The sequence below is a fragment of the Pinus tabuliformis genome, chromosome 1_2 (assembly GCF_031772625.1).
Source record: "Pinus tabuliformis cultivar Carrire ecotype Pingquan chromosome 1_2, CPIR1, whole genome shotgun sequence".
Classification (NCBI taxonomy): domain Eukaryota; kingdom Viridiplantae; phylum Streptophyta; class Pinopsida; order Pinales; family Pinaceae; genus Pinus; species Pinus tabuliformis.
This window is the reverse complement of record NC_142298.1, coordinates 457,613,267-457,628,197: the sequence shown is the minus strand read 5'-3', so window position 1 is coordinate 457,628,197 and position 14,931 is coordinate 457,613,267. Positions and strand designations below refer to the sequence as shown.

General features: G+C 33.0%; 2 protein-coding genes across 3 annotated transcripts in view; both read left to right on the top strand.

The window, feature by feature from the left end:
* The first annotated feature begins 6,759 nt into the window (after window positions 1-6,759).
* Window positions 6,760-7,467, top strand: LOC149206336 (antimicrobial ginkbilobin-2-like protein). The gene has a single exon (XM_089397661.1). It carries the CDS (start codon window positions 6,760-6,762, stop codon window positions 7,465-7,467), a length of 708 nt encoding a protein of 235 aa, XP_089253787.1.
* Window positions 7,468-7,566: 99 nt separating this feature from the next.
* LOC149206335 (cysteine-rich receptor-like protein kinase 2) overlaps window positions 7,567-14,931 on the top strand; it is a 124,610-nt gene continuing 117,245 nt past the window's right edge. For both annotated transcript variants that reach the window (XM_089393681.1, XM_089393680.1), the window contains exon 1: window positions 7,567-7,648. In XM_089393681.1, coding sequence (XP_089249807.1) covers window positions 7,618-7,648 — 31 coding nt within the window. In that variant the 5' untranslated portion in view covers window positions 7,567-7,617. The remainder of the gene's footprint in view (window positions 7,649-14,931) is intronic.

Sequence of the window (14,931 nt, the reverse complement as noted above, 5' to 3'; positions counted from 1 at the left end):
AGATTGGGCGGGTAGTCCATTAGATAGGAAGAGCACATCGGGAAGAATTTTTAGTGTTAAGTCAACAATGGTTTCTTGGTACAATAGGAAACAATGATCTATTGCACTCATCTCAACAGAGGCAGAGTACATGCCTAAGAATGTGAGGCTATGTGGATGAGAAAGATCTGTGTTGGGTTATTTGGTCAGATTATGGATCCTACAGTGATTTAATATGACAATAAGAGTTGTATCAAACTCTCTGAGAAACCAGTTTTTCATGATCGGTCCAAGCATATCGACATCTAGTATCACCATCTGCGAGATTGTGTGTTGAGTAGAATCATGTTGTTGGAGTACATTCCTATAGAGGAACAAGATGCAAATATTTTGACAAAGGCATTCTAAAGATGAAAATTTGATTTCTGTAGAGGTGGGATGGGGGTAGAAAATAATCCCTTTCTTGTTGAGAGGGAGTGTTGAAAAAATACAGCAAGAAATTCCTAATTTAATTTTCCCTTGAATTAAATTAGGAGAAGATCGAATTCCACATCACAAGACAATTGAATGAGTTAACTAAGTTGTTATCAATCAGTTAGTTTAATTAATTCAAGTTGAGAGCTTAACTTGAGTTGTGTACATTAATTCCTAAATTTTAGGAGCCTAGGTTGAGTCAATTTTAGTTGTAACAATTTAATTCAGTTAAATTGAGTTAAGGTCAGTTAAACTAGTTCCAACTGTTTGAGGAACTAGTAGGAGGTCTAGCAGTGGGGTGCAGCTTCATTGTTCAATCATTTAACTGATCTATAAGCCTTAATTAACACATGTATGCATGAAATTTGAGTTACCTAGTTGATATTGGAATTAAATGGCAGTGTAATATCTGTTAGGGTCCTATAATTTATAGGATCTCAAGGTGATTGAGTATTTCACAGTTTGTAGATTTCGAATTGTTCATAGACTCCAATATTCAATTGATTTCACAAAAAAAAAAAAAAAAAAAAAAATGAAAAGAGGGTATATAAAAAGAATAAAAAGAAAACCCCAAATGTTGTTACAATCATACAGTCTAAGCATGATTTCAAACAAATCTCAATTTATGTTGATAGGTTAGAAAATAAAGATCTGCCAAACAGTTTAATCTTGGCAAATCAATAGGTAGGAAGAAATAAAATTGGTCCAACTGTTTAATCTAGAACAAGGGGAGAAATAAGTGATAGAGTAGGTTAGAATTTAAAAAGAAGAAAGAGATAAAAAGAGAAAGGGTATGCAAGTCCAAGTGCACCCTGCAAATAAAAAATAAAAAATAAAAATTGCTAGATTAGGGGAATAAGGGTAGGTAGACTGAAGAAAATTCAAGGAAAGAGAAAGACACGAAAGTTTCTTTTAAATATTGGAAGACATACCCTAATGTTTTCCTAAGGTTGGAAGAAATACCCCATTGTTTTTCTAAATTTGGGGGAAGAAATCAAAAAGGAGGGGTCTTATATTGTTTTAATATCATTACCCCCTAACTTTACTCTATACCCATATTTGCCTATAGTCTGCACCCCTCATTTATTCCCTACCCCACCATGCACTCACATGTCACATCCCATCTAATCTACCCACAATCTATCACTACATCCCTACTCATTATGTCTAATCCAACGACCCTCATTCTTTTCTGGTCTCCCCCCCCACCCTCCAAAAGTTAATCCTGGGGGGGGTCCAAAGTCAGTGGTTTCCATTCGCTTACGTGCCATGCCCTCACGAGTTCGCACCCCACCCCCCCCCCCACCCCCGAAAAGTGGTTTACCTCGATACTCAAACCACTTCGCCGTATGGTCGTTGTCGCTCCTGCCACCTCACGACGCAAACCTGTCCCATCTGCCCTATCACCTCTGTTCCTGTCATTAAGCAATCGATGGGTTGGACTGTTAGCCAACGGACCCGCACCAAGTCAAGTCAATCTAATGACATCATTCCAAATACATAAAAGCACCAATTCACTCCATTTTTCGAATTTTAACTGTTATTTTCTGCTATCATGTGCAAATTACATTCAGTCATACATAGAGAGTGCACAATGCAGACAATGAACATCAATGTAGTTGCAGGAGGACATATTTTCTACAGTGATAACAATTTCCCTTTCTCGAATCCCGATTCTGATTAATACCTTTTCTTTCTCCCTCACTGAATTCCCATTTCTTCTTATCCCCTTCTATCACAAATTCATCATAGGACAGCTTTCAGGGAACAGTTTCAGAGAAGAAAGCCATGGCACCAAAGAAAAAGGAACCAAAAGTGTTTAATCCAATGGTGCACCCACCATTGGATTTGGATCACCTACCACTTGCAGAAAGGGATTTCAAGATCCATGAAACACTCTCAAAGTTTGATTTGTTTGACATATATTCCTGGTGGGAGGACAAATTTGTAGAGGAGATGGATGACATAGGCCTCTGGGACACTAATCTTCCTTTTTCTATTTTTCCTAAAACACACAGTTGTCCAGAACTGATCATGAAATGTCATTCATGTTATAATCCACAGCAAAGGGCAGTGATGGTCCCAACAGGACATATTTTGTTTACAATTGATGCCAAGTCAATTATATAGATGATGCAGGCCTCGGTTATTGAAGGAACTACTCCCTTTTCCCATGAGGTCCTCACTGAAATGTATCAAAAGCTTGATTTCTCTAAGAGAGAAAGAACATTAGAACTTTTCTTGACTGAGGACACACCTCTGCCAAGCACCAATCCTCATTATGCCTCCTCTGTTTTCCCTGACAGAACTAGACACAATGTCACTTTTCTTTCCTATTTACTTGGCTATTATTCAGATCAATGGCTTGATGAAGCTATCATAGCTTTCTTGTCTATTTTTTCAACAGAATCCAAGCCCTCTATCCTCTTCAATTTCATATAGGAGTCATATTGGGACAAATTTTATATCATCATAATGATCTCGATGAGACGAATGCCATGACATCATTTTTTGCAGTTTCAAAAGGGTAGAATAAAGTGAAAATTTAGACCCCATTTCCAGAATGTGACTATGGGAGTCGGGTCATCGTAATAACTTTTTCCTGCTAACCTTAATTTGGGCCAGGAATAGTAGGGGTTATGTTACATATACAAGGAAGGGGGGAATGTGGGTAGTCCAGCCGCAACCAACCCAACTTGTCTAGGGCTAAGGTTCGAGCTCAGGAGGTGACTACTGCTTTGAAAATTATGACCTCCCCTGGCACCCAAGTTGATATTCAAAGACTATAATGTACAATGAACAGGGAAAGAAAATCTCTCTCTAATTTAGAGGTCATTGGTGAAGTCTCTCAGTGGTTACTAGACCCCGATCACACCAGGGGAGGAAATCTCAATACATTCACTTGATTGCTTTACATTGGCAGCTCAAGTCTTTGTTGGGATAGGTCCTCATGGAAAAACATGAGGATCATAATGAAATAATTGTGTTCTTCAATGACCTTTAGAGAAATCAATGGAAAATGCAGGATAGTTTGGTGCACTTGGAGGCTTGCATAAATTGTCTAGATGCTTGCCTGGAGCATATTGAGTGGCACGTCAAGTGCAAATTCCCTCAGCCTCCAACCCTAGATTCTAGCTGGGTGAATCCAGTTTTGATACCTTCTTCTGACACTTCATGATTACAGGATGTGTGAAAATATTGGTTGTTTACTAGTTTGTGGGTTCACTTTTGTTCCAAATCTTTCAGTGTTTTATTTTTTAACTAATATAAAATTTAACCATTAACCAATGAATCTAATATGATTGAGGCTAATTTTTTTTTTGAAAAAATACAAACGGCTCTATAACATTTTTGGCTTAATAAAAACAACTCCAACTTACACAATAAATAAATAAATAAATTTATTTACTATATTAATATACTTTAATATATCTATTTAAATTTATTTACTCTATTAATATAGAGTAATACATCCGTCTAAATTTCAAAGGATAAGTTCTTTTATATTTTTAAATATAAATCAAAAGTTATGATATAAAATCGAAAGTTCCAAACACTTAGTTTTTGTATCCCAGGTAATATATGATTTGTACTCGAATGAGCTAATAATTTGGTATTCAATTTTTTAAGTTTTATTGTCGAGGTATATTTTTATTAATATATGATTTGTACTCGAATTTGTTAATAATTTGGTAATTTAATATTTTTAAGTTTTATTGTTCAGGTATATTTTTATTTTGTACCTCATATAATATATGATTTGTACTGGAATGAGTTAATCATTTGGTAATTCAATTTTTTAAGTTTTATTGTCCAGGTATATTTTGATTTTGATTTTAAAATAATTAATTTATTGTTTTTTTTTATTGTATTTATAAGGGTTATACAATTAGTAAGAGGGAAATGTAGAGTTTAGAATAAGAGAAATGTTGTTATGTAATATTACATTTAAAAAAAAGAAATATTTATAATAACAAATTAAAAAATAATGATAATAAAAAAAAATCAATATTGGTTACAAATAAAAATTTTAATTTCCACTTTAATTTTAGGTCAATTTTATATAGATAGATAAAGTAATTGTAAGTAAAAAAAATAATTTATTTTTGATTATGAAGAAGTTATGTAGTAATTCTTTCACTATTTAATATGGAGTTGACATATGACATATGACATATAAAAATAATATTATTAATATTATATGATGTGTAATTTTTTTGTTAGTTGACATGTAATATTTAAAACATATATATTAATAATCAAAGAATATTTTAGTGTCAACTATCAATAAAATATTATCAATTTTATATAGAGAAAAATAAAGTATTTAAATTAAAAGTTTTATTATATTTTCACTTTCTATTATGAAAAGAATGTGTAATTTATTCCATTATTAATATAAAATTGATATATAACATTTAAAAGGTATTAATAACATTTTCTTAATCCTAGTTATATATCAAATATTTCAAGATAATGTATTATATATAGAGATAAATTTTATTCCATTAATAAGTATGAGGGAGATTTGTAATATATATATTCTAAGTTTTTTTCATAAAAATCCAGCCATATAATTTATAGCATGATTGTGATTTTTTGTTATTTAAAATACATTTATAAATATATAAATGGCTTCAACATAGTAAAAAACGCTTGGGGCACTCTAATTCTATAGATTAAACAACTTAAACTCAATTTTTTTTAAAATTCTGCTAATTTTGATTAAAATTAACCAGAAAAAAATGACTAAAAAAAGTTATTTCATCTATAAGTTAGAATAGATATATATATATATATATATATATATATATAAACTATTTCAATGTCAAAAAAATAAAATTATCATAGTTAAAACATTTTATTAGTGTGTTTTTAAAATCGACATAAATCTATATCAAATACATATTTATTAAGAGTTTAAAAAAATGAAATTTTTAGAATTTTTTTTTTTTTTTTTCTGAAATTTTGTAATAAAAAAGAATTAAAAAAATAAAATTATTAGAAATACATTTTTTTTTATTTTATAATAAAAAAGAGATTTACATATAGAAAATTTGATTTTTTCTAAACAAACCAATAATTAAAAACTGATAATTAACTTAATCTAAGAAAATTTGATTTTTTCTAAACAAACCAATAATTAACTTAATCTAAGAAAATTTGATCTTTTCTAAACAAACCAATAATTAAAAACCGATAATTAACTTAATCTAAGTAGTATAGTTTTAAATAAGACCCAGCATTGTGGAAATATGCTGTTAGAAAACCATGTTGGTACCTTTTCACATTGAAAAATCCTTTTATTAAATGAGAATAAAACAATATGCAATAAACAAGATGTAAAATCAATAAAGTAATTATTGACTTTTGACTCATAACATGGTGTTTGATACTTAATCCCAAATCTAATGACATAAGTCATTGAGATGAGACAATTAATGATCCATCGGGTGATTTACGGGTGAAAATAGTGACTTCCCTTACACGAAACCCGGTACTCAGCGAATGACTTATCGGGTGATTTATGGGTGAAAATAGTGCCTTCCCTTACACGAAACGCCAATGACTTTTAACTTGATATCAATCGCGAATCGCGATATTTTAGCTGGACTAATGGATGTACGGGATAAAACAATGAGTATACCGCCGCCGGCCTAGAATCTTCAAAATATTTAACTACTTTTAAATCAATAACAATAATATATATATATAGAACCTTGTTCTTGACAAAATATCATCTTAATATTATTTATGCAATACTTGATAATTGATATTCCAATTTTTTTAAATAACACATTTGACCATCTGTCCAGATTATAAAGTATAACCATTATCTAACACCTTTGTTTAATCCTACCCCCAGAGTTATCTATTTTAAAATCAAAATAATAAAAATATAAACCCAAAATAACATTGATGTTGAATGGAAATGTGAAGCTCAGAGATTGCGCTGCTATTAAATCTCGTGTTTACTTTCTCATCCGCTTCGAAAAGGCACTGCAACCTTGCCTTACCTTTCAACCGGGGGGCTGATCTTCATAAAAGAAAGGCAGCGCTCACACTTTTTCAGGTTCTCCGCACATTGATTTCAATTAGAGAATGGCTCCTTCCAACAAGGTCTGTAATTGCACAAGGAATATCATTCGCTTCACTTCCAAATCCAAATTATCTCTCTCCTTCTTTCTCTTTCTACTAACATTAGCATTAGCTCAGAATGATTCTTCCAGTCATGATTTCATAGCACAATTACCTCTGTCAGATAATCCTACTGATATGCAAGTTCGCTCTTTTACCATGGGTAATATGACGGCTGGAAGTTCTTTGGAAAGGAATTTGAAGGTGGTTCTGAATTCACTGGTGGAGAATGTTAATAAGACGGGCTACACTATTTCATCTCATGGAGAGAATGGAGATAAAGTGTACGGTCTTACTCAGTGCAGGGGAGACCTCAATGCCTCTGCTTGCCGGGCATGCGTTTCAAACATTACCAACTCTTACACTCATTATTTTACCGATTGTATTTCCGGAAGCACTCATCTCAGCGGATGCTTTTTGAGATATGCCACTGATAAATTTTATCCAACAAATTTGCAGAATGCATCAGCGGACACCTTTACAGTTTGCGATAACACTTCAAGAAAGGGCGCAGCTGGAAACATTGGGGGTTCCAAAGATTGGAATATTGCCTCTTTATTGACCAGGGTTATGGCGAGTGCTTGGTCCAGTAATGTGGGTTTCGCCACAGGAAATGAGAATAGGGTCTATTCTCTGGCTCAATGTTTGAGAGACCTTACTATGACTCAATGTAAACAGTGCCTCCAAATTCTGTACGACTCTTTGGGCTCCTGTCCAGTAAGAACTAACCAAGGAGGGGCCTTCGGTGACTACTGTGTAATTGGTTACGCGGGATACAAGTTTTACGGTGATGGTGTCCCTTTGCTCACTGCCTCAACTGCAGGTGGTACTCTTGTAATATCAGTGGTAATATCTGAAAAAGCATCTGCTAATTAAATTCAGTCATGAAAGCATTTACTAATCTGATTCTCATTAACTGCAGGAAAACGTCATCCTAAAATGTTGGAATGGAGCATGGGTAGTGCGGTTGTTGTTGTGTTGTTATTGGTGGGAGTGGTTGTGGCTGTATTTTGGAAGCGAAAAGTTATGAAGTTGGGGAATAGCAAAGGGCTTCCGGGTGAGATGATTTACTTTCCCGGACTCTTTTATAACGAAAGTATTAAATCATATTTTCAAAAGAAGCAAAAATCAATCACTTTTAGGGATATTTAGGTAGGGCTTTTATGACTTTAGTACATCTTCAAACCCCGCAAGACACGTCTTAGCCCCTTTTGAGATTTCACAACTGGAGCTCGACGCTGGGACGTCACCACCTATGTATACAATATAATTTCTCTCATTTTGACCAAAATAACCCTGGAAATGTTTAACTGCAAACAGAGAAATTGTAAAATTCAAATTCAAATTCAAATGAAATACAGAAATTGTAAAATTCAAATTCAAATTCAAATGAAATCGATGAGAGAAAAGAGAAAGCAACCCGAACTAGCGAACACTGTTGAATGACCGGTCAACCTGATGCACCAATCCCGAGGCTGGGCGTTTTCTTTGTGGATGAGAGGAAATAGATTAATTAACGGGACAAGTTAGGCACACTAACAGAGTTCGGGAAATACGCACGCGGGTATTCAGAGTATGATGGGATGCTTTCCTGAAAACGGATGGGTATAATCAGAGTATAAATTTGATGGGTTGATGACTAGGATACCTAAATCTTCTATATAGGGTGATTCTTATGATTTTTTTTAATGTATTTACGTTTATTATTTAATAAACGAAATGATTTTTTCATATCATTTTTTTAGTTAATTTTAATTTAAATTTTATAGAGATTTTTAAAAATTTGAATTTAAATTATTTCATTTATTTAATTTAGGTGCTTCGGGATTTTTCAGAGTGTTGAATCTATTTATGCATTCAAAAATGTATTTTAAACAATACAAAATCTGGAAATTGTATTTTCTATTTTTGATAAATTCTGGTGAAAAAAACTATTTCCTCTATAAATTAGAATACACTTATTACATAATAATTTTTAGAATACATTTATTATTATATTATTATATGATAGAAATTTTTTTTAATCAATTTTTTTTTTCTTTTATTAGTTTTTTATTTCATTGGATCTTAAAATAAAATGAAATTAAAAAAATAAATATATTTAATTGTATTTTTACTCTCAAATTATTTAATAATTTAATGTAATTATCTAGAGTCTTTATACTTTCTCAGGTTTTCACAGCTTTTGCAAACGATTTTGAATTATTCTCATTTGAATTGAAAGAAAAATTTTATGAAGATTTTATAAAGAGTAAAATAAGTTTCAGTCCCCATAAGTTACCATTTTATATAGCATATAAATAAATGTCCCATGACTATAACTATGCCCAGTAAAACTGAACATTTAAACTTTAGTCTTCAGCCTGCATGGTGCATAGAAGTATGATAAAAATGCCATACTATGAACATTTAGACTTTAGTCTTCAACCTGCATGGTGGATAGAAGTACGATAAGAATGCCATACTATCAACACCGTTAGTGCTAATGTTGGAGTCTTAGCATTATGGACACCATTAAATTTATGCTCTATTTTAGAATTTCAATTCTTAAAATTGATAGTGTTTTTACTTTCTCTATTCTAATTCAGATTGGTTTATATTTAAGATATTATAGTTTTAAATATATATATTTAATTTCTCTCAGATAATTTTTTAATACTAAATTTAGATATAAATAAATTTTTAATCTATTTGTTAAATTGATAATGTTAAAAATTAATTAGACTAAAATGTAAAATTTTAACTTATAATTATAAGAAAAATACTAATTAAATTACACTTAAATACTAATAAATACTGATTAAATTAAATTTAACCATGGATGATTCTCAAAATAAACCCATTTTTTTATAACTCACTTCGAGGATTTCAAAGGCGTTCATTGGGCAGAAGAGATTGTATCCCTTCTCTGGCGATGGTCTATGCTAAAGACCGTAATTCTCGATCAGTATCCTTATTCTCCTTCTCCCCTCTTTAGGGATGGTCAAGGCTAAAGACTATAGCTCTCCATCTATATTCTTTGATGGCTTAGGCTAAAGACCATAGCTTTTGATCAATATCCTTATCTATCTTTCCCTTCTCTTTAGGCGAGAAAGTTGCCGGCAGAATTAAGACAAAAAGGGAATGATGTTTGGAAAACATGAAGTATTGAATCAAATGGGTGACAAACCCCAAAGCGAAGGTCAAGATATGTTGTCCATATATATTGCTGAATATGGTTGTATCTGTATACAATATACGCCACTGGCAGCGAGCCTGCATGGTCGGCCTCTGTTTTTAACACGGTTGAGAATCAATGTACTGTAAACCTTTTATTTGTAAAAAGCATGCAAATAAAAATAATTTTTCTTACGATTATAATTGAAAGATGCTCTTGATTTTATTAGTTATGGTTACGAAACTAAGTATTAAGTGGGAGATAGAAAACCTTTTATACGTATATATATATGTAAAAGTTTTTGAACTAAGTTGCAAGCAATGAGATAAAATACATGATATATAGAAATAAATTGGGTATATAAAAGTAATATATAATTTATTTATTTATTTATTTTTTATTTTTTTTAAAAGGGTTAAATTTATAAATAAAATTTCAATTTCAAGTATATAGTAATAAATGTTAAATATATTCTCTCATTGTAGTGATATTTCAAGTTTATTCAAATATATACAAGGGTTTTAAATGAGAGATGGGAGTGAGAAGGGATGGAGACACCATCATTAACTCACTCAAGCTAGGTGGGAGGCATGGTTGTCTCATTCTCCATAGGTTCTTTCATTGTATCTACTCTCACCTCACATGATTCTGAATAATTAAGCATGTTGGAATTGTCTCACTCATCGATTCTTCTTGAGGCTCACATGTCAATCAATATGGCTTGGTTATTCCATAATCTTATTTACGCAAAGGCAATCTGCAAAAGATTCTCTCATTCAGTATTTTCAATAGTCTTTGTGGGAAATTCCATGCTTGCACAATTGTTTCTATCTTTGTTGAGGGGGCTGGCCATGGTCCTCCTAACTTGGCCACCCCCACCTCACCTTTTCTTTGGCCCATCTTGGGATTTTTGTGTTTCATTCAGCCCTGGGTACACTTAGTTCTTATCACCTTCAGTCTCTTCCTTATGAATGAGTGGTATTTTGAAGTTCAAGGCAGATGTTGGGCATGGAAGTTGGTCCAAGAGCACTATGCACTACTCTCATTCTCTCGACTAACATGCCAACAAAGGTAAACATGTGTCCCATTTTCTTAGTGGTGTTATTGGCATGTATGGTTTCTGGGTTGATTAGTTTCTCCCACTAGTAAAAAATTGTGAGGATATTTTGTTAGTCAAGGGGGTTGTTTGCATAGTTCATAGTTATTCTCAAAAAGCGAACTTTCATTGGTTGCATCAGTTTATATGTCATATTATTCAAGGTTTTTATTTTGTGGGATGGTGAACTGTTTTGATTCTTAGATTCTCTCTTCCTTCTCTCTCCTTACAAATCCTTCTTTATGCTCCATCTTTCCTCTTGCTCAATCTCCCTTTCTCTTTTATCGGGTGCTTCTCCTCACAATTTGTCCTTTGTCCTCCCCCTCACTAGCTCCATACTCTCCCTATCGCTTTAGCATTCTTACAATGGCCCTACCTGCATGCCAAGACAGAGAGAAAAGATTCATATAGGCTCCTCCTCGAGGGTGGAAGTGTGCACTCGCATTTGCACCCACAATGATGGCAGGCATTATCAAGCACAAACTCCTAATCCAATTCAATAGAAGATCAACCATGTAGATGAGAAAGTCCATTTTGATAGTGAAGAATACATAGACGTGGAAATTCTCGCCTTGGTGGTTGAGTGGGTGTTGGACCTAGGCAACAACCATGGGCACCAAAATCGATATCTATGCACAATTGAATTGTATTGGAACATGAAATCATTTCTTAGCAAGGTCTTGTTGGAATGAAATGAGGCAAAAGGGGAGATCCTTACGTCGATTAATGAATAACAATTGGATCCCGACATTGAGCTCAAATGCATAGATATGCCCCTTCGGTTGGCTAGAATTGAGGCTCTGCTATAGAAAGGCAAGGGCTCTGCCTTGCTACAAACCTTGCAAACGCTATAGATGTTTCCATGTCCTCCCAAACTCTCTTCATGGGTTGCTATTTGGCTTATATTTCTTTCATGTTGGTCTTTTATAGGTTATATGGATATCATCATCATGGACAACCATTATCATCACAAATGTCCTTTGTTTGTACTATTTTTGACTAAGTCTTTGTTCTTCCATCGTTGGTCTGGTTTCCCTAGTGGTGGACCAACGCGGGAGAAATAGAAACCATGTATCTTTCTTGACAGAGTGATGGAAATTTCTTATCTTACTAAAAAAAATTGTTAAATATGTGAACTAAACAAACAATTAGAGAAGGAATGAAATCAATTGGAAACATATGGGGAATTGCACACCCTTTTCACCATTAAATATATTTTACAATAAGCCAAAGATTTTTTAGAATGTTTAGGATATCTACCTTTAGAGATATCAAGAATTTTTGAAAAATATTTTGATCGATAGTGTCTAAAAATGTTTCTCTAAAAATACCTCGGACTGAGATCTAACTGTCCAACTACTTAAATTAACATGATAGGTTATACTTTAATAACAAACCCCCTTATTCTTAACTATTATATTCCTAAACACTGATAATTCCTAAGTGTTGTTTGGAACTCTGAAACACTTTTTCCTAAGGGTTTGTTGAAGATATTTGTTAGTTGATCTCAAGATCCACAAAATTGAAGAAATGTATCACCATTGTTGACAAGCTCATGAATGAAGTGATAGCTAGTGTTAATGTGCTTGCTTTTCTTGTGAAAAAAATGGTTCTTTGACAATGAAATTGCTTAACTGTTGTCACAAAAGATAGAATTTGGTTCCTTCTCCACATGTGCAAGGCCTTTCAAGGATCTTCTTAGCCAAACTGCATGGCATGGTGTTGTAGTAGCTACTACATATTGTTCTTCTATGAAAGATGTTAAGATAGTTGAATGTTTCTTAAAAGCCCATGACATCAACTTTGTGCCCAAGTGAAAAACATGTCCTAATGTGCTTTTCCTATCATTAATACAAGCAAAAAAATCATTGTCTATGTATCTTATGAGAATGTTGTCTTCAGAATGTGTGTACCAAAATCCACAATGGCTTGTACCTACAATATACCTCATTTCTTTTTTTTCCAAATTTCTAGTGAGATTCCTTAAGAGACTCCATAAATTTGGAAATGAAACTAATTTCATACATAATATCAGGTCTAGATGCAGTAAGGTACATGAAATTACTCGCAAGACTCTTATACAAGTTGAATCCACTCCTCGTCCATGAACCTACTTGCTCAAATTTGTTCTTATTGTAATAGGTGTCTCTATTCGTTTGCATTTTTCCATCCTAAACCTCTTTAAGATAAATGTGTCATACTTTTGTTGACATATGAAAATCAATTGAGTAGATTGCTTGAATTTACTTCCCAAAAAGTACTATATGATATGAAAGTATTTCATTTGAAATTATCCTTTCATGTTGGCTTTGAAATCATCTAACTTAAGATTCCTAGAATATATCATGTCATCAACATAAATACAAGTTATAAGAATTTTATCGTGATCTGATTGGTAAAGAGAGTGGGCTCATAACTACTCCTATTGAATCCATTGTTGAGTAAATATGACTCAATCAGACTATGCCAAGCTCTTGGAGATTGCATCAATCCATACAAGGTTTTCTTCAACTTGTACACTTTGTACTCTTGACCTTTTACTTCAAATCTTGGTGGCTAAGTAACATACACCTCCTCTTCTAGTTTTCCATTTAAGAAAGTTGACTTGACAACCATCTAGTAACATGGATCTAATGGTATCCAATATTGCTAGTTGAGCAAAGGTTTCACCATAGTCAATACCTAGGTGTTGAGAAAATCCTTTGGCAACTAGCCTTGCCTTATATTTCTCTAATTTATATTTCTCATCTAGTTTTGTGTTGTACACCCACTTAACACCAATGGTGACTTTATCTATTGGGAGTTCAACAAGATCTATCGTCTCATTCCTTTCAATAGCTTTAATCTCTTCATTCATGGCCTATATCCAATGCACTTCTTTCACAACCTATTCAAAATAATTAGGATAACAAGATACTAAGGAAAAATTGGCTTGCTGATATATGTCATCACATTGCTCATATATTTCTCTTAAGCTCCTTGTTCTCCGATTTCTCATCGAATCTTCTAATCCACTGCTAAGAGATGGACTATTTCTCCGATTTCTCACTAAATCTACTAGAAGAAACACTATCTTCCTTACTTTGCACCTGTAACCTTTGCAATCTTGTCAGAGGGGCTTGTCTAGAAATTTACACCTATTCATTTCCTGGAAGAGATGGATAACCTATATTCAATGCTTCATTCTATTAATTGTTCTAATATTTTTCCTCCAATAAGTTTACATTTCTACTTTTTTGAAATTTTGTGTTGCGATTGATGTCAACAATGTTTCTACGATCAGGTGAATGTGTGAGGATCCGATCTAGTGCATAAGTGTTTTTGCTTGGATGAAGGTGTATTTAAATGTGAGCCTATTTTGAAGTACGTTCTATTAGCATGTATTTAATAGACCTGGTGATTATTTTGGTGCACAAAGGTGTGTAAATGATCTGGTGATTGTTCTGGTGTGTGTAGGTATCTATTTGAACTAGTGATTGTTCTGGTGCGTGTAGGTATCTATTTGAACTAGTGATTGTTCTGGTTCAATATCGACAACATTCCTTCTTTGTTTTTTTTAGAAGAATGCCCCCTTTAGTTTGTTCTAACATAGGTGTATGCCCGACGTGAGGTTGTATCATATGATCTATAGTGTGTGTGTCAAGTAATCGAACACATTTCAATTTTGGAATGAAGGCCCTTGAGTTTATATCAATGAATTGTGGTGACATATCCTCTTTGATCAGGTTCTGGTGTGATATGATGATCACATATTGATGTACCTTGTTTTGAGCATTGGCTTATCTGCTTTGGTTTTTTGAGTATGATTTTGTGTTATTGCATTGATAATGATTGCAAGGTTGTTGAGTGTATGATTTTTTCTTTTCTGTGCACAGTATGTGATTTAGTGCCCATAGCAAAGACTGGAGTTGATGATCTAATTTATAGGAAATTGTTTGAGGTTGTAATTAGTTAAAGTGTATTGGTATGTGCGCATAGTTGTTGTTTTGGTGTTTGCATTGACTTGGTTATAACAATGTTGAGCTTAAGTTGATTAGTAAGGGCAAAGTTGCGAATATTGCATATCTTGTTACATGCCTAATAATTA